This window comes from Cavia porcellus, unplaced genomic scaffold (assembly GCF_034190915.1).
Source record: "Cavia porcellus strain 051 isolate PalLab524CR breed Dunkin Hartley unplaced genomic scaffold, mCavPor4.1 scaffold_2, whole genome shotgun sequence".
NCBI lineage: Eukaryota > Metazoa > Chordata > Mammalia > Rodentia > Caviidae > Cavia > Cavia porcellus.
The window spans coordinates 135309651-135330508 of record NW_026947485.1 but is presented as its reverse complement, the minus strand read 5'-3'; the positions used below and the strand labels follow the sequence as shown (position 1 = coordinate 135330508).

Here is a 20858-nt window from a genome sequence, read left to right as displayed (position 1 = left end):
TCTTAGTAAGGAGTTTCCAAATGACACTGAGTCACATACCAGTCCATAAAGTTCCTAAACACAACTGTCATCACTCGTTCCCTGCAAGACCTTGAACAGGGTCGTCACCTACATTTCATTCTGAGCAAGTGATCTGTTAAAGGGCTTGTGTGTGCATCTGTACTCGCCTGATCGAGCTGTGCGCTGAGTTCTAAGGTGTCCCCTTTCTCCCCCTTCGCGATCCGTTTCCCTCTATCTGGAGGGGGTGTACTCGCCTGTGCGCCTGTAGACGTTTAGCGAAAGTCGTTTGGAGAAAGCCATCCCTCTGGCAAGCCCCAGCTGCATCTAAAGCAGCATTCCTCCTACCGGACGCGTCTCTAACGTTTTAGCAGCGCGCTCTCCATGCTGGTGCCCCGGACTATCTCAGCGCTCCCGGGTGCAAAGAGCGGGCGCCCTAGGAGATGGTGCTTGTGCATTCGTGTGTGTGTCTCTGTGAGTGCGTGCGAGCGGGCGCGCGCACGACCGGGAGCTTCCTCCCCGGCCCCGCGCACACAGAGCCGGCGACGTTACTCTGCGAGCAGCCGCCAGCAACGCGAGGCAACAGCAGCCTCCGCCTCCTGCGCCCGGTGATTGGCTGGCTTTGCTCATCGCTTCCCTGCTAGGAAGAGGGAAGGGCCAGCGACGCCCCCAACCTAGCTGCAGAAGCGGCCGCCACCTCCGAAGCACAAGGTGTCACATCTCAAAAGGAACCTGAGCCCCGGGAAGGCGGCGCGGAGCGACCAGGCAGGGCTGGCGCGAACTGCGCGCAGGGCGCTGGGCAGCGCGGGAGGACCGGGAGCGCAACCGCAGCAGCGGACCCCAGTGACCCATCCGGGATCCCGGCTTCCACGCTCTCTTCGTATTTTTCAGATCCACTTCCCTCCCCCGACTCTTTCCCCAAAACGGAGCCTTTATAGAGAAGGTTGCCTGAGCCAGAGCAGCCCGGACTTTTCTGGGCACACAAGATGCTCTCCATTAGGAAGAGGTGGACGATCTGCACTATAAGTCTGCTCTTGATCTTTTATAAGACAAAAGAAATAGCAAGAACTGAGGAGCACCAGGAGACGCAACTCATCGGGTAAATGAAAGCTCCTTTTCAGGATATGACCGAAAGTAAAGGCGTAGGTGCCGTGTGTGTATAGGCGGTAGAGTCAGGGTTGGGATTCTAAGTGTGTGCTTTGGAGCTTGTGAGTAGAGATTCTCGCAAATTAAATAACAAAGGCTGTTGTCGAGGGGTGTGTGTGTATGTGTGTGTGTGTGTGTGCGCGCATCTTTGAGCGTGTGCGCCTGTGTGCCTGTGTTTCTCCACGCGAGTTCAACTTGCCCTGTGCAGTGTGCAGGGGTGCTGGTGTCACTTGTGTTGGCACTGGATGCCCATACGCCAGAGAAATCACTGCAGAAGTGTCAACAAAGAACGTTTGCCCTTGTCCTTTAAATCCGTGGGCAGAACTCAGCCCTGGCTGAGATGTCTCTATTCTATTTGTCTCCCCCCACCCCCACCCTTGTCGCTACAGCGAGAAACGAAGGTAGCTGGTTTCTGAAAGATTAAAGTTAAAGCCCACACAGAAGGAAATTGGTCTCTTCTGTTTCTCTACTTTTTTTGGTTGTGTTTTTTTTTTTTTTTTTTTTTTTTTGAGATTCGGTAGATCTGTGCATTTTAATTTGAATTAGACATTCTAGTACCATCACCAAGTATAATTCCTTAATTTGCACCTCCAGGGATAAAACGCGGTCATAGTTTTAGAAAGAAGCTGGGCTACTGTATCTTCACTGATTGTATTGCTACTATTTTGTTGGTTTGCCTGGATGAGTTCCTTCCTATCTCCCCCGCCCCAGTAACTTCTCTAAATATCCCACTTCCTTCCTCCCTCCCTTCAACTTCTTGCCTTTGAAATTTACCCAGGGGGTGGTAGTAACTTTGTGAGGCTGATAGAGCTTGGAAGCTTTTTCTGAGGATGTGTACATTGTTGTCAGCTCTGTTCAAAAGTCCTGTTTCGGAAATCCTCCCTGTTCGGAGGCGTCCGCTAGCTGAAACTCTACACTTACCTAGATGCCATCCTGGGTTTTGTTTTCTCTGACACTGGTTAAAGCGAAGGGACTTTGTCATTGTACATGCGTGCCAGTGTGTGTGTATGTGTGTGTGTGTGTGTGTGTGTGTGTGTGTGTGTTTGTGTGTGATGGAACTGCTAAATACCGGCTCTTAAACTTTATGGAGTCCATGTCTTAAAATTCCTGCTCCTCCCTGAGTACTGAGCGTTTCAGTATTTACGGGGAGGAAGCCAGGGCAACAGTGGTACAGGCAAGGACTGGCAGAGAATGAAAAGCTAAGGAGGAGTGGCCTGAATGGTAGTTATGCATCCACAGATCTACCCAGGGTCTAGTCTTCGGAAGGAAGAAATAAATAAATAAAAGAACCCCATGAGGTCGTTTACACAGGAGTGGGCGGGTTGAAAATCCCGTGCTGAGCATTGTCAGAGAAGGGGTTCAGGAGGGGCGGCGGGCAGCGTGGGGAGACCTGCGCCCCTCAGGCAGACAAAGGGGTATTTGGGAGGTGCTGGCCCGGGCGGGCTGGGTGCAGGCAAGGCCGGGGCGTGAGAGTCGAGGCTCTTTGTTCCCTGCGGGCCGGTGGGCTCCAGGAGAAGCCTGCGCCCGGACAAAGCAGCCGAGCTTGGCCCAGATGCTGGGAGTCTGCGCTGGGGACGCGGGACCTCGGGGAGCAGGAGTGGGCGGGGTGGGGGCCTGACGCAGCCCAGCGCAGCCCAGCCCAGGCGTCCTCGCCAGCCTCTCCAAACTGGCTCGGGGAGGGAGAGTCGCCCAGCCTCCGGGGCAATCATTGCACAGCCCCAGGATGCTTCAGGTGCGCCAGCAGCGGCGTTTCTTCCCGACCCTTCCCTGGGGGGGCACGGCCCAGGGCTCGGAGGAAAAAGAGGCGCACTGGCGCGGATCCGGCCAGCGAGGCTGAGACCCTGCAGCAGCCTCTGCACGCTGAGCCGGCTGCGGGTTCTCCCCAGTTCGTTTTCGAAGGCGTGGGGCGGCTGTGCGAGTTAACCAAACAGGAAGGAGGTGCGCGCGCGGCTAGTCCCCTCCTCCCGGACGGCTGAGCGCGAGGCAGGCAGATGGAGCAAGACGCGGGCAGGAAGCAGCTCCCTTCCTTTAAAACAAATCACTTTTCTTGCTCAGCCGGCACAGCAGCTCCTCCTCCTTAATTCAAGCCCGGCTGCAGTTCTGGGGGGCAAGCCGGTGGGGGTGGGGGCGGTGTCACACAAGTACCCCTGGGGCTCCCCGCTGCCCAGGTCGCCCCTCCTGCTCCGCGGATCTCGGAGCTGGCGTTGCGGGGGAGCGTTTGGAGCCGGACAGCTCCTGTCCCAGCACACTTCCTCTTGTTCCCAGGATGAGACGTTGGGTGGAAAAGCTTGTGACCCAAACTCCTGATTTTAACTCCCCAGTAGTGGAAGAGTTGAGTCATGAAGCTGATCATCTCACTGCCTAGCTTTCCACCCCTGCCACGTGGAGAGGCCGTTTTAAAAGCAGTTGAATTAGATGGGAGGTTTGGTCCAGGCCTTTAAAAGTGATGTCACAGAGGCAGACTCTGGCCTTTGGGGGGCACTGCGTACCTTGTGGGTGGCCAGCAGTTTCAATGCAAGGCCTTCCATCGTTCTTTAGTCTTAGAATATTCTCCTAAATTCATATTTAGCTTTCCTGCTTGCATATTTTTTCCAAAAGGCATGCAATCTTTTGTTTATTCGATACCTCTTTTTACTGTAAAAGGCCAGTATGAGCTAGTAGTTATGTAGTATTACTCTTCTTGCATATGCTATTGAGCAATCCTTGGTAGAAGGAAGGAAAGGCAAGAGGGGTCCAGCTTTCCCATCAAACAGCTGCCTTTTCATATGTAGGGAGGAAAAGGAGCAGCGATTTTTAAAAGGAAAGAGGGATGATGCCAGAGCTGGTCAAGAAATGCCGGGATACCTAAGTATTTTCTTCCACAAAAATGTGTTAATTGGCTCTTATGAATACGGGGTTAATGAAGTTCACATAAAGGCATTGGGATCTGTGCTTGACTCCCCCCACACCATTAATGGCCTCTCAGTGGGCCTAGGGTTTAACTGACTCTGCTTATACTGTGAAGTATTTTTGATAAAGGTTTTCAAAACTCTGGTAGAGGCTGGCCCAGTGTCCGGGGACTCAGGAGGCTGAGGAAGGATTATTAAGGCAAGTTTGAGGTCAATGGACTATATGACAAAAAGGTCTCAAAAAACAAAAACAAACAAAAAACTATGAAAGATAAGATAGGTAGGTATGCTCCTTTAATGAGATAAAGTATTCGAAAGTACAAAAAACTAATTTTAAATTATAAAAAAGTAATGTTACAAATAGTTGTTCTGAGTGTTATTTTTCTTGTGAAATTCATTCACATTATTTCCTGGCTGATGAAAAATGAGACAGTAGCTTCGTTGTCTTATCATCCAGAGATAGCCATGTAAGGTAGAAAACTGCTTACTTCGGGTTATGTTCTAACTCATCACAGAGTGAGTTCTGAATCAATGATAAGAGTGACAGTGGTGATGGGAATGTTTCTAATAGCAGCCACGTTTCAGTTTGCTCAGGGTTGAGCACACTTTTGAAAGTCAAGATTTCCAAAATTGGCACTTCACTTCACCTATTATATTTTTAGTTCTACCAAAAACCTATGAGCAATAAATTGAGGTAAAATATCTCATCATTATTTTTTGTAGTTTGGATCATGGGAATAAAAACACAAAATTGCCTTCTGTTTGTGTTCAAGCAATTCTTTTCTCTTAAATCACTTTTCAGTTTTTAAATTAAGGAGAAAGTTTAACCTAGTCCAAAGGGAACATGCTCATTCCAAATCTAAGGCAGAAAGAGTATCAGTGGAGCTGGATGGAGAGCTTTTGAGACCTCTTTCAGAACAGAAATCAATCATGTTTGTTATATACTGCAGAGCTAATAGTGTGAAGCTGGGAAACCCACATCAAAGACAAAAGCATTTTTGTGTACCACGTAAGAATCCTAAGCATTAGCTGTCATCACTGGTATGTCACAGCTGACCCTCTGCCTGGAGTTTCCATAGTTCCTCTAAGCAAGACAACCCTGTAATATGTGCTTTATGCTGAGTGACTTCTTTGGTTTGTGATTTTCCCTTTTTAAAGGTTTTTGTGTATTTTGTGATTTTTCCTTTTAAAAGTCCAACTTGGATATTTTCATGCTTAGTATTATGCAAATATAAAAAATAAACCCCAAATTTTTTCAGTGCAGCTGTTCAAAAGTCACATCCAATCTGTAATGAAACATCCTTCTTGCCTTGTATTCATGGGAAGGAAATTTTTCCGAAGACAGAAATGCTACAAAGGTCACATGTGGGAAAGCCCATGAGACACATTTAACTTTATACAAAAAATAAAATTCTCCAGAGCTGCAGATAGCGCTGAACTTGGTCTTCTTACTTGTGAGCTCTCTTACTGTTATGGAGGAGTGTGACTACTTGTTGATACTTCCATTCCGAGTTCTTTCCAGTGATAACAGCCATATATTCACAACCCATCGCATCTTCAGAAAAACACAACCAAAACAGCAGTGCAACATCATAGCATTGTGTTTATATAAATAAGTTATAAAGTTTAAAAATCATTTTGGGCAATCTGGGAAAACTCCATGCAATTTAGCATTTCACAACAATCACTGTGCAGGTAAAAATGTATCCACAAGTCAGTTCCAACAGTCTTCTACAGATTAAAGGAAAGGCAAGCCTCTGTGTACAGTTTTATTTTCATGAGGACTTACTGATGGTATAAATAATCATTGTAATAATAGTAATCTGTGTTAAGAATAGTAATCTGTGATATGGGCTGACTTGTTATTAATGGTTGAACATATGATGGTGAATGCTGGGATTTTGTTGTTATTTTGTTTTGTTTTCCTTTTTTTTTTTTTTTTTTTTTTTTTTTTTTTTTTTTCTTTTCTTCACAAAGTCTTGCAATGTAGTCCACTGACTTTGAACTCACTATGTAACCCAGGCTGGCCTTGTAGTCAAGGTGATACTCCTGCTTCAGCCTTGCAGACACTGGAGTTAGAGATCTGAGCAGAGAATCCAGCTTTCCCTGTACTGTTAAAGGCATATCGTGTAAAGTGTGAAGGTTATGTCTATGTTTATCCATATTTTAATTGCCATGTAATTATTATCATTAACATATAATACAAATATCGACTGCTGGGCCACTGAATGGTGACGAATGCTCTATATTTCCTTGCATCCTAAATAACCTCTGTAAAAGGATTATTATTAGCTGCATGCAGGCATGCAAATATATCATTTTCATCAGGAAGACAGTTTAAAGCATTATTTTTACAGAGTTCTAAATTTCTCAGGGAGAGGTTTCATATGATGCTTCGAGCTGCTTCAAATTTAAACTACATGTTTAAAAAAGAATGCAAACCAAAATACCAAAGTATAAGCCTTCAATTATAGAATTCATTCAACAGCTGTTACACAAGCAATGATTCCATTGATAGTAGGCGAGGAATGCCTACATAAAGAGCACAGATTTAGAATTTGTGATTGAACAAGTAGTCGTGTTACTTTTTTACTATGCTTTTGAGATTCAAAAAATTAAAAGGTGTATGTAAAAAAATAAATCCATATGTTGAATGGATTGTTTTTTGTGTCTGTATTATAAAAGTGGCTTTTGCACTCTGAATCTGCATGTACCTCTGTAAAACAGCAAAAATAAGTCCACTGAGTAACAATTGTTGAGCTACGGATGTCCTTCAGCTATAAATGACCTCATAGGTTTCTCTCAGAGTGATCAACCCTGCTACACTCCAGCACTCTGTGACACATGGTATGCCAGCCTCACCATGTTGACTGAAAGTTGGTGACTGGATTTCAAGGTTATGGCAAAGCCCTTGTGGCCTAGAAAAATATTTTCTAGCAACACAAGGCTACCTACCAAATCACAGAATTAACAATGCACACAGGTCACCTGATAGCATGTTTCCTTACCCTCAGAAAAAAGCTCTTGGCATTATATCCATATGTCGCTCTTGAAAGTAAAACTAACCATTGAGGTCACAGGTACAGAAATGTAGACTATTTGACCAAACATCCTGTCTCTATTGTCTAAAAAGAGTCAGATGGGGGCTCAGTCGGAAACAGAGCTTTGATGAGAATTCCTTTCTTCTTTAAGTTCCAAAGAGGTCTTTGTTTGTCTTCTCTATAAAAACAGCTAAGTTTAAAAATGATTGTGAGTAGGCTTTTGTCATGAAGTCCATTCACTTAAGGCTTAACACCTTTCTTCATGCTTGTTTCTTTCCAACCTCTGGAAATCTACATACCAGTGATATATATCACATTATATATTATATGGCCTAGATGAAAATACTTCTTTTCACAAAGCTGGCATTTTTGTTTTGTTCCAGAGATGGTGAATTGTGTTCCAGCCGATCACTTGTCAATAGTTCTGATAAAGTTACTCGAAAGGCGAGCTCAACAATCTTCCAGCACTCTGTGGAAGGCTGGAAGATCAATTCCTCTTTGGTCTTGGAGATACGGTGAGTTTCTTTAATAAAGTAAAATAAATTTCACATCATGTTCTCAAATCTATTGGACTTGCAAACTTTTATTGAACATCTGAGTTATACGCTAAGTATAAATATTTTAGTGAATTAGTGAGCCAGCTGTATTTAACCTTGCTCACTGAAGAATATGAAACCATAAAAATGAAGTTATTATATAGTAAAAAAATTAAAGATGAATATGTGGATTTGAAAATATGGTTTTTATTCTAATGAAATAAAATATTCAACAAAATACTAATATTTAACATACTTTTACACAGTTGCTCATGATGGGAGTACTTTTTGAATTAGTTTTTATCCTTGAGACTCTATTCAGATCTCATGTTGTGTCAGCTAAATGAAAATAGAGACCACGTAATACCTATTTTGTTGATGAATGTGATACATTTGATTTATCCTATGAATGGTTATGTCAACCTGCCATGTGAAAAATGGTTAAAAATCAGGAAATAAGCTTTCTAGAATACTGATTTACCAATTAGACAAAGCATTTAAGTTGAAAGAAACTCTTGAAATTATACTCAGTATATTCATTATGTCATGTTTTGTAGTAGTCCTAATGCTAATAACAAAAACTGTTTTTAAAATAGGTGCATCACTTGGCTGCATTGATTGATATGCTTAAATTACATCATTTCAATATCAAAGCTCAAGATAATACATCTTTTATAGAATAAAATCATTAGATATTTCTAATATGGAAAAATGTAAATTATTCACTGGCTGGATGGTAACATTTGTTTTGTAAGAGTGTGTTACTGATTGAAAGGGGCTGATCTGTTTGTCTAGGTTTCTATTTGCTCACTCCTTGATTCTTACCTATACATGGTACAGGTTGTAAGCAACCGGAAAGAAGGATCTATGATGCTAATTCTTAGAATATGCACAATAATTCACAGAGTATATTTCAGCAAAGGCGTTTTCCGACAGGTTTAAATGTACCTGAAAGTATCTGGAAATTAAAAAGAGATGGATGTCAGAGAAAGACAGGAATGATTAGCTACTCTGTATTAAACTTCTGGAAGGGATAGGAACTGGAGATGGGAATCAGCCCATTGCAATGTGGAGTACTGTGTGCCTGAGTGCTTATAGTTTAAGGAAAACTTGGTATATTCATGGTTCTAATACAAGAATGAGGAGATGTGTAGAGTATGATGATTTATAATTTGATGTCTCTTGGGCAGAATACAGATTGAAAGAAAATTCTAAAGTGGCTAGAAAAATACTTTTAAAACTCACATTTAAAAATTCAGGAAATTCTTTATAGATGTATGGCTTTACAAATCTGTCCATAAATTTAAAGATTTTACAACTTGGATCTGTGTTTTTCCTGATGTGTAGTGAACTGGGGCCATGAGGAGCGATCTCTCTCATTCTGACATTTTTGGACCACGGAATGTGTTCTCCCACGCGGTCTGTTTAGTGTCTTCCTCTCTCACCTTCCAACTCCATATTGAGTTTAGAAACCCTGCGAGAAACAAGGTAGTTATAAGGAATGAGGCCAAGTGGCATCCTACACCCAGATGAAATTTAGTGTAAGGATTCATGTTTCTTGAAGGTAGATTAAAAAGTAAGAAATATGGATGATCCAAAAGGAAAACTTTGATGTATAGTATGTCTAGAATGAAAACCTTTAATTGAATGGTTTAACAAGAAGACAGCAATTAACTTAGGTGACATGAATCAAAGGAGGTACTATAAGAAGATAAAGTAAAATAAGAAACTAATAGTTTAGTGAGTATATCTAGCCATGCTAAATGATATTTCACATAAATCGAACTCTGCCATGTAAATTCTCAGTAATAGACGCTAGTTTAATTATTACATCTAGCCATACTTTCCAGTGACTATAATATTAATACTATAGCTGTTATTCTGACTCTAGGTACATATAGCTAGTTTTATTATTAACAGTTCACTATTATTGTAAATGAAGAAATGTCATTTTTTTGTGCTAAATGTTATGAGTAAATCTGTGAACATTGTACTGAGAGATTATTTGACCAAGTCTAACATTTGTGACAATATTTTTCCACTTTTGGATTATTTGTTCTAATTTTGATATACTAATTAAAAGGCAAAAAGAAATGTAAACTGCCAAATACAGATGTTTTGAAATAGATAAGTGTGGCTTCTCATCAAAACAGCTTAAACACATCATTAGAAAAATATTTTCAATACTTAATATATATCAAAATTCCTAATCAGCTAAGACTTACCAGTTAACTGAACATAATTGCAAATTTATATAAGCTTACCTTTCAAAAGTAACTTGTTACTGTATGCATGAATTTGCTTTAGAAAAAGGTCTATATATAATACTTAAAACATCTTCTATTTACTTTCTTCATTAAATGACCATTACTGCCAATCTTGGGTGAGAAAGTTTCTTCGACACAAGCCCAGTCTTGTTTGACTGTTCAGACAGTGTACTACTAGCAAGTATATGTCTTGAAATACTATATTTTAATGCAAATAATATGAATAATTTAACATATGATCATGTAGAGCATAATATTTTTCTTTGCTCTAAAATAACGTACAATATTATTCATCAAATATTACCAAACTTTGGACTAAGACTTACACGGCAACCTGGAGTGGAAGGGAAAACTGTTTTCTTTAAGTTTTTTGGGCAATTTCATCTTTTAATTTGCTCATGATTACTTGGGGTTTTTCTTTTGTTACTAGAATGTCTCCAACTATAGCAAGTTCAGAAGTCCCAATCAGTCAACAGACGCTTCATTCTTCTACAGATTTGAAGCAACTTGTTTTGGAAAGCAAACCTTTTGGGCTAAAAATTGGTGTGTTCTTTTTGTTTACTGAATGCTTAAGAAAATCATTAGCATTTTTTTCTTTATATCATTAGCAACTGAATTGATTGAATTGGAGGCTGATCTGGAGTCCCTGTCTATCAAATTTTGAAAAATTTGACTATAAATGTATATCACAACCTAATTTGATTTTCAGCGTGAGATGCTTTGCTGCTGTAAGATTTGTCAAACATTACTTTCTGTTGATTTGTGCTGTGTGGATTAAATTTTAATTGTTGCAGTACACGTGCTTATTATTAACAGTAAAACTACAGAGAAGAAAGAGAGACATCTGGTTCTAGGTTAGTTACAAGTGAGAAAACAATGTTTAGTAAACTAGTTTCGAGGCACTCTTCAGTTGCTATTTCAAGCCATGAGTTTTGTTGAAAGGGAAGTTGTAGTTGAAAATTCAGTTGAAAAGTTTCACATAGAATCTATTCCTGTCAGCCTAACAGTCTAAAACCAACCTTTCGGTTTAAGCCAGTGTTGCTTAACAGTAAAGGTTCATATGACTAATATTTTTAGCGTCAATGAAAACAAAACATTTTCAGTTTTTGCTGTTATCTTTAACATTCAACAGAGGTTTCAGAAGTTGCGGTAGGACCAAAAAGTTACAGTTGGGCATTTGTGAGCAACTTTGCTGCTCTCCAAGATACGCACAGAAACTCAACTCCCTGCTTTGACTATCTGGTCGTAATTTGACTACAAATTAACACAATTTATGGGGGTATGCCTCATACATTAAATACTAACTTTTATTGGTTCAATTTTCTTTAGACCTTAGATAGTAAACTTAGCTTTTATCTCAGTTTTTCTATTTCTTATTTAAGAAATAGTTTAGTCTGCTGGACTGTCAAATTCTTATCAATCATATTCTCAGCAAAAGCATATATTTATTTGGTGATGCTTAAAGCACTATTTTCATGGTCTTAATGACTTTTAGCCTATTATACATAAACTAAAGTTTTATTTTTACTTTCCCCAACATATTTATAGTCTAAATACCAAGAATATTTAGCAAACACATGGAGATTTTACGGCCCATTACATCTATAGTCTTGAAAGATATCTTCAGCCTGATACAGAAAGAAAAAAACAAATCTTTCCTTACGGTTTAAAACAGTTTTAAGCACTTCCATAACAATATTATTCACTGGTATTAATTGTTTTCTGTCTTTCATCCACTTATGCCATTTATCTCAGACAATTTTCTACATCTAGGTTTAACTCCTAAAATAAGAATTAGCAGTTCTTTCAATATAAGAAAAAGAACTTACTGGAGTCATTCAAATTTTTGTTTTTTTTTCCCTTTTCAGTTTAAAAAAGCAAATAGTATCCCTAACGACTATTTTGATTTTTATTTAAGAATTTTTTGCATTATGATTAATATGAGTTACTGATTTTTTATTTCTTTTGGTAGTACTTTTACTATTTTTACTACTATCTTAAAAAATAAACTGTGGTAAGCCTTTAACATAGTGTTAGAAGAACACATAATATAAGTTTCCATTAAAGTGTAATAATTATTTGCCCCTTTAAGCACTATTTTCTTCAAGATGTCACAAAATAGTGCATGTAAAGCTTTTCTCAAGTAACGTAGGCCCCTTTTTGTACTACTTTTCCTAAAAAGGAGTAACATAGAGAAGCTCAGTTGTACTGAAAAGTTTATAAGATGTGTTTTCAGGTATTTTCACTGCTTTGTGTCACACAGAAAGGGCACAATTGTTGGAAAGTCCTTCTTGCTGTTAGTAGAAAGTCATATAAGTGCTAACTTTTTTGATGGGGTAGAAGTGATTTTTTTCTTTAGAGTTTCCAGGCCACCATATTTTCTTCCATATTTAGACCTCTAATTTACTCACCTCAGACTTGCAAACATCCACCATCGGAGCACTTACATCTCCAAGAACATCTATGGCAACCTGCTCAAATGACGTGCACAGGAAAGCGATAACATCATGCAGTTGGCTCAACCACATCCGTGCAGTCTGTTCTTTAGAGCCAGTCTTGTCGTTTTCACAGGAAATGAGAAATTTATGTTGAAACATACTTGTCAAAATATTAACTTTCCACAGACAAATAAATGACAACTAATAAGTATCTGCAGAGATTTCTGTGTTTTTCCCCTCTGGGTACTAATTATTAATTTTTTAAAGAATCACAAAAGTGACATAATGTGACACAATAAAAGACTTCTCCATTTCCTCCTTGATCCAGAAGCCCATCTTTGAGGATTTCAACTGTAGTTCTCATCTTATGTACTCTTTGTACCATTAAAATTAACTATTATGGTGCTTGATAACATTTCTGATAATTTTTCTGATTTATTTTGTAGGGTGTTGGTACAGAATTTTCTTTACAATTATGCTTAAAATATATTTATTTTCCAAAGAGCTGATAGACATATCTCTTATCTGTAGAGAATTTTCAGTCAATTGGTTTTCTAATTAGATCACACATGAAACTAGAATTGGTTCGATGAAAGTCAAGCAAAATGAGAAGGGTATGAGCTTGTTACGTTACATCCTTCTTTGCTAATCATCTTTCTAGGCCAAAGGTGTAAGCTGGAAAAGAATTATTCTGGTAGTTATCAACAGAGATAGTCTTGAACAGAGGACATTTTGTTCTTAGTTTTAAAAATGTGCCACTTATGATGAAGCTTAAACAATAATATTCATAGAGAAAAGTGTGTTAGATCATAAATTTTATACCAATGACTGGTTTTTTCACTTCAACAGTACTGGCCTGAACACCTGTACTTGTAGCACTCGGTGAGGTTAAGTCAGGAAAACAGCAAGTTAGAGCCCGGCCTAGGCACATTAGTGACTCAGTGAGATCTATGTCAAAATAAAAAATTTTAATAAAGACTGATGATGTGGTGATGTTGATCAGTACAAAGTCCCTGCTTTCAATTTTCACTACCACAAAAAAAAAAAAAAATCAATAAAAGCACGTTGGGAATAATATTCAGTTTCCAACACTGATGTAAAATTACCTCTACTTATTTCTTGCTGTTTGGTATTCTATGGAATAATTACAAACTTTGATTGGCCAGGTCCATAATTTTCTGACAATACAATTTTCTTAAGAGCTTACTAGGATTCTGGCCTACTACTTTGTAGTTAATTTCAAATAAATGACAGTAAGATTATTTTGCTTTGCTCCCCCAATTATTTAGAGATATCCTTTAGTTCACTGTAATTAATAGCAGCTGCCTTTTTTCATTTGACTCTCTGGACTCATGTTAAAAGTCAATATCCCTCTTCTTGTTGGTTTGACTCTGATTTACAGTCATAGTCTATTGTTAATTGGATTACAGAAACAATTAAAAATCCAAAGTATTAGACTACAAACAGTTTAGATTACAAAACATTGTTGCAGATATATTTTTTTTCAGCTTAGCTTGCAACTTCGTTATTTCATGCCTGACTTCACCTTTTTCAGGCCCCTTCTAAAATAAAAAAAGAACACTTTTTAACAAATATTCAAATACAACAACAAATTTTTTAGGTAGAGGGTACAACTTCTAAACCATGACAGACAGTGGCTTTATCAAGTACATTTTTCTATATCGTGTCAGGATGTATCATCTTCCCAGCCTATTTTCACATTTTTCATATATACATATATATATATATATATATATATATATATATATAATATTTATAATATATAATTGGATATATATTAGCTTTTGACAAGATGAGCTTCTATAAGAAAGATGGAAAATATGATGGCCAAATAAATTGTGATTTTCATTTCTTTGTCATATATACATGCACATGAGCTGCTTGATCCCCCTTAACAAAGCTGACTCATACAACCAAACCTAGCTGTATTTAAATTTTAAAATATTGAAAGTATTCTGAGAATTCATTTTTCATATAAAATCTTAAAAATTCAAATAGTAAACAGCCGAGAGACAGAGATGACATAAGCAGCATTTGACTCTGTCTGCTGTATGCAATCCAGCATTCCACTAACCATCATTTCCTTTACTGTACTGGATTTATGTCCTGGAATCTCAGACTAGAATGACAACTTGCATATACATATAGTGACATAGTTTTACATTTTGTTCACATATTTATTAAATCTAGGTGAGTTTTATAAATATTTATGTTTATTGGAAAGGTCAATCTTTTTAGTAATGTTAAATACGCTCTAAATTCAAAATACTTACAATCTTTCTGTTTAGTTGAATTAGGCTACAATGAGTAAAATAAATGACTATAGAAAATGGAAAGCTGGTATCAGAACATCTAACTTTGAAAAATCATATATATATATATATATATATATATATATATATATATACCAACAAAATTGTTATAAAGTCTGCACAAATTGCTTTTAAAGACATATTTAATTTCCTGTAAAACATCCTTAATTGGTTGATGTAATTACCACTTGAAAATTCAAGATCAGTCATTTACTGATTTATGTTTCATGCTTGACAAATGACATTACCAGTTTCTGGATATGCTATGACGTGAGACCCTGCTTGTGTTTCAAATACAGGAAAAACATCCTTCGTTTCTTAGATGCAGAACGAGACGTCTCAGTGGTGAAGAGCAGCTTTAAACCAGGTGATGTCATACACTATGTGCTGGACAGACGCCGGACACTAAATATTTCCCATGATCTGCACAGCCTCTTACCTGAAGTTTCACCAATGAAAAATCGTCGGTTTAAGACCTGTGCCGTTGTTGGAAATTCTGGCATTCTGCTAAGGAGTGGATGTGGAAAGGAGATTGACAGTCACAACTTTGTCATAAGGTGAGTGAGATTGTAATTTCTTCAAAGACCCTTTACTTAGGAATGGAAAACTGGCAGAAATGTTTGAATTTAAAAATCAATATAAAATTTGCTTTATTCCTCAAATGTTTATCTGTGATATCCTTCTCTGTGTTACACCCAGACCTATATTAGCTTGGAATAGAAAAGTGAAATTGCTGCATCACTGTTCAAAAAGCTGCCTGCATTGTAACAGTGATTCACAGCAGCTTTGGAGACGGGTGGAGGCAGGTATCAATTTTAATACACTTAACATTCAAATAATAATTAAGTAAAACCTCACCTTTACATTCATTAGTTTGGTGTAACTTCATTTGTTTTATAACAGTGGAGAATATTACTTTGCAACAATGTCATACATGTAAAACTAATTTTAGTTTTTAATTATGTAGCATTCAAAGAAAGTGTTTTAGCAAGTTTATATATGATATCAGCCAAATTCCCTTTATTACTCCTTATTAATAATATTTGTCTATAATAATATAGTTTAGTATTTTAGTTTTTCACATAATTGAACATACCTGTTTTTTATCGATGGTCAGCAGATATTTGGTGATTTAGATGTTTGGTTAACTTTTTATTTACTGAATAAACTCAACCAATGGTAGAAATAGGGTTGTGATTACATCATAGATTTTAACAGTTTTCAAGTTCCAGTTCTTATATCTGTGGAGGTTTTCCTGTTAGTGTTAGAAACACTTGCTGAGTGAACTAAACATATATATTGAATTATGAGAAAGTATAATACAAAAATAATACAGTATATCAGTTGTCATACTGATAAATGCTTGGAGACTCTTGGGGGTAGGCTATTAACACAAGCTATGCATATAGAGATCTTGATAAAATGTTTTGAAAAAAAGTCTTAAATTAAATTGATTATGAACGTGCTATCTCTGTTCAGGAATGCTTTTATTTGCAAACAGTTTGGCTCCCAAATGGAAACATTTGACAAAATTTTGATTTTGTTTACAAACACTGCATTAGGTGACAAACAGGGCCATAACCCTCTTTCCCACACAAACACAAAAGTGGCCGTCTTTTCCAAAATCTTAGAACAAATTAAGTTTCAACCGAAGTACCACTGGTGTATATAATTTGGCATAATTAGACTTCAATTTTTTCAAAAGCCAATCCTATCTTTGAAAAACCAGGTGGATTCAATTCATACTTATAATTCTAACTAGGCATTTTACCTTATTATCTTGCCTTTTCTCAGCCTAATGTTAGATATTGATTTAAAACCAGTTGAACTTTTAAAATACTGAACTCAGAAATTGATTGGATTGAAAATAAAACCTGTGGATTTGAGTTTCCTTGTAGATATAAAAATAAAATTACATATAAAGCAGGAAAGAGAACTTTGATTGTGGAATAAAAACATGTGGAACCAATGTGCTTAAAATATTGATGTCTAGGGCTGGGGATTTAGCTCAGCGGCATAAACGCCTGCCTTGCAAGCAGGCAGTCGTGAGTTCGATTCCCAGTACCGATAAAAAGGAAAAAGACAAAAAAAAAAAAAAAATATTGATGTCTGTATAGCAGAAAATGTAAGACTTAGAATTTCTAAAGTGACTAGAGTGACAAGTGAAGTAAGATGAAGTAAATCTTTTAAAGATAATGCAAATTATACTTTAAGGTGCGTAATACTAGAGGACAATAAACTGACCATGACAGGTTTTTCTCCTGTATCCATTTTAGTTTTGGTATTGGCACTTAATTGAAGTTGTTAGGTTTAACCCCAGCTCTGAGTTTGAAGTGGAGATTGCTTTTAAATATGAGCAATGAGAGAGATCTGGTATTACTACTTAAATTTAGAATCAGTTCATTGATAGTGCTTTCTGCTGTCTTTATTACCTGATTTATTTAGACCAAGTTTTTAATTGTGCCAATTTAAAATTACCAAGTTATCTAACACAGCATTTTGTCTCTGGTGAGAGCATTGCTACTCTCTTTCCATCCTAACAGTGACAAGTGATCATCCTGACTTTATATCACAGTTTCGTTTTCCTACCATTCGTTTCTTAGAAACTGCACAACCTGTACTGTAGCAACTCTCTTGTAATATACAGATTTCAGGTTTCAAAATTCTTAGTCTCTAGTCCACCTGTGAGCAAGATGTGATTCCATGAATTCCTGCTGACTCTCTCTTTTATTCTAAACTTACTGCCTATTTTCTGTTTCACTTGCAAAGCAGGATTAGCAGGCCAGCTGGCAATGCCCTGGCAGTTCTGTGTACAACTGGGCATTTGAGTCACCTCTAACCTACTGTGGGTCTCCTTTAGCAAAATATCAGGGTTATAACAACTTAGTTAATGCATATGTCTTCTCTTCTTTAATGACTTAGGCATCTAATTTTGTCCCTAATTTCTAGGCTTAAAAAAACTGTTTATTCTGCTTTAGATTAATAAAGTCTGGTGCTAACCTTAAACTACTCTTTGGTGGTTCTAACAGAATCCAACTCCAGCAAATTCTACTGGACTGGTTTTAAGTCATATTTTGTGGTTCTTAATCAGTCTTACTGGTACCTGGAGATTAGATTTCAGGGACTAGTTTTGATTTCTGAGCCTCTATTTTACATCAGCTTAGGACAAGTGCTTTAGGACAATGGGAAAAAGATCTTTACCACTTATTATGTGAGAACCTCACAGACTCCACAGTTACTTTTCAACCTCAGACTTTGTGAGTACAATGAATGCCTTATTTAGTTTTACCCTTTGTGAGTGTACTATCTGTACAGCCTCTTGATTCAGACTTACCAAGGTATTGTGCTCACCCAGCGATCTGTGACTTTACAAATCAAAGCACTACTTTAAGATAAAACACTCTTTAAACATTAATTAGGTTTCTACTTGACCTTTAGGGGGAAGGGATTTAATGAAATAAAATGAAATCTTCTTTAGGTATATAGCAGAAGACATTACTGCATGCAAATCAAAATGTCTTGAGCCAGATAGTTTTTCTTTCAGCTGCAGCAGTGAGGATCACATAAATGACAGTAATTGAAGACTTTTCCTGATGTCTTGTAAAGAACATTTTATGATCAGTCTGGGAAACGCACTGATGTTACATGGGGAAACCAACACACTGTAATCCATTTCCTTTCCTAAAAATGGCACTGACTCAGTGGCTTCTTGTATCACTCACTAATCCATCATGTTAAATGCTGGGGGCCAGGGAATATTAAACAAAAGGGAATTCTAGTTAGGTCATTAGGTGAAGTTTAAGGTACAAATGGCAATCAAAACATAAAGAAAGTTAAATAAAATAAACCCTGTCTTTGATTCTTTAATGCATGTCTAAATATTACACTGGTTTCTTAAATCTGAGTGCCAGGTACACAAGCATCTTAGTAACTGAACACAAATAGAAGAAAATTTGATTTCTTATTAGAAATTTCTAAAACCGTAAGTCTAAAACCATTACTGAGAACATTGTGATCATTTTTTTGTACACGTTCAAACCTCAAGATAACTTGTACTGTACTTGGTTTCTTGATTAGACAAATGTCATGTTGCATGGAAGAAAGCACAGTTAAGATCGAAAAATAAAGCAAATAACAAGCTCTAGCTGAAAATAAATTATTTTTTTAAAAAAGAAAATAACCTATTGACCTGCAACTTTCTCTAAACAGTTTTCACTCTGTATGATAGAGTTCTCAGGAAGTTTCACATTGTGTCACACTGCTTCCAAGGAGCATGCTTTTGACTAATAATGTCAGTTTTATCCCAGCTCTCAATCAGAAGAGCAAATGGAAGCAGAAGGGATAAAAATATTCTAGTCTTGTCAGATCTATTTCTTCAAATATGAATGCTAATTTTGAGTGCCCTGCATGCATTTCTTGAAACTACAGAGAAATGCAAGTTGCTCTGCAAGAAACCTCACAAACAGCAGATATAAACCATGCACTGTACAAAAAGAATCCAGTAACGTGTACAATTTTATCAACAAAATTCTCCTTCTTTGAGTTTAATGTGTTTTTTCTTTAAACATCTGTGTCTCTAATACTGCTAAGTACAAAAATTGTAAAATACCATACAGCCTTTTTTTATGCACTAATAAAAGACAAATTCCAATTATTTGGTTGGCTGATGCTACTCTTCTAACATCAGTAGCAATAAGTGTGCAGAGTGAAAGAAGGAAAAGATAACTGATGTTAAAATTGCGGAACACTGAAACACAGCTCATTGTGTAGTACTTATAATATCAAGGAATTTAACAGCTCCAAAACTAATTTCATGAAATTTATCTCTTACCCACATTCCACATTAACTAAAGTTATAACAGCCAAAGTAGATAGGTTTTGTATTCTTGCACTTATTTGAAAAGAAACTAACCTGTTAAAAGATAAATGTTAACTTCCTTTTATCAACATTACTGATAACTCATTACATTTCTTACTCATCCAATTATCTTATTGTGTGAAACTTGCACCAGTCAGGAGCAGATCCTGACTACAGAACTGAATGTCTTTACACTTCTTTTAAAGGACTTGAAGGGTACCCCTGCACTCAAAAGGCTCTTTGAAGAGTCTTAGCAAATTTAAAACACTTGTCTATAACCAGTTCTCTTATTTTGAATCATGCAGATGGATTATAAAATGTGTGGTAAAGAAAACAAGTTATGATACCAGTACTACATGGGGCCGAACTCCTAATTTTACCAAAAACCTTTTAGATATTCCAGGATAAATATCAATACATTATTAATCTATAAGTAGCACATAAAATATACTTTAGGAAGATATAATTGAAAATTTTGAAGTCTTATTATATTGTCATAAGACTACATGCTTCTATGTACCAACCAGAAGATATATTTACAGCGTGTATCTCCATAATTTAAAGAATCTATATAATCAAAAATCTATAGAATCTGTTCAGACAACTAATGGATTTGTTCTCCCTTACAAGGTGCTGAATAGTATTCAACTGCACTCAAAAGTCACTGTACTTTCTACAGGAGCTGTGTTACAAAATAGTTCAGCCCACACTTGCACTTCTGAAAAATGACAAGTATCCTTTTTGATCCAAATTTAACTTAAGTACAATCCTTTTAATGGCATAAAACTGACTCTGAGTAGTATGTGAGACAATTGGTTATGCAAAGGCAAACAAAACTAACTGTAAAATCTGAATGCATAAAATTAGACAGTAAAGTAATGAAGCTACGTTAATCTAGTGGAAACTAAGGCAATATGATAAAAATGTATCACTTCATGATATCTGTTTTCCTACTGGGAAGAATTCTAGGTTTCAAAAATGAGGCATTGAAGCATTGATTAAACTTGGCCACAACAAAGCAATTTTAATTCAATCAACATTGTATTTTCCCCATTGGATAGTTTATGATAAACTTCGTTGTACTCTTGACTTTCTATGACTGCTAATTCTTTTATTTAAAAAAAAAAAAGAGGAAACTCATTTTTGCAAAAAAAATATTTTTTTTTTCCAATTAAGAATGAGAATTGCTGCTGAGAGAGGCCGAGAATTCCCCCTTATTCTCCGCTGCCCTGTTCCCTCCTCCCTGCCTTTATTAGAAAAGTGATGGTAAATTCTTATCGGCTTCATAAAGATTGCCCAGCTCTTTCTGCTTACACTTGCAAAGAATATTCTTCTCTTACCTTGAAGAGAAAAT

General features: G+C 37.2%; 1 protein-coding gene across 2 annotated transcripts in view; it reads left to right on the top strand.

The window, feature by feature from the left end:
• The first annotated feature begins 622 nt into the window (after positions 1 to 622).
• The window catches only part of St8sia4 (ST8 alpha-N-acetyl-neuraminide alpha-2,8-sialyltransferase 4), an 86212-nt gene continuing 65976 nt past the window's right edge, over positions 623 to 20858 (top strand). Inside the window, exons 1-3 of one of the 2 annotated variants that reach the window (XM_063245412.1) lie at positions 623 to 1096; positions 7456 to 7587; positions 14946 to 15203. In XM_063245412.1, coding sequence (XP_063101482.1) covers positions 984 to 1096; positions 7456 to 7587; positions 14946 to 15203 — 503 coding nt within the window. In that variant the 5' untranslated portion in view covers positions 623 to 983. The remainder of the gene's footprint in view (positions 1097 to 7455; positions 7588 to 14945; positions 15204 to 20858) is intronic. The other variant, XM_003479392.5, reaches the window with a different exon arrangement.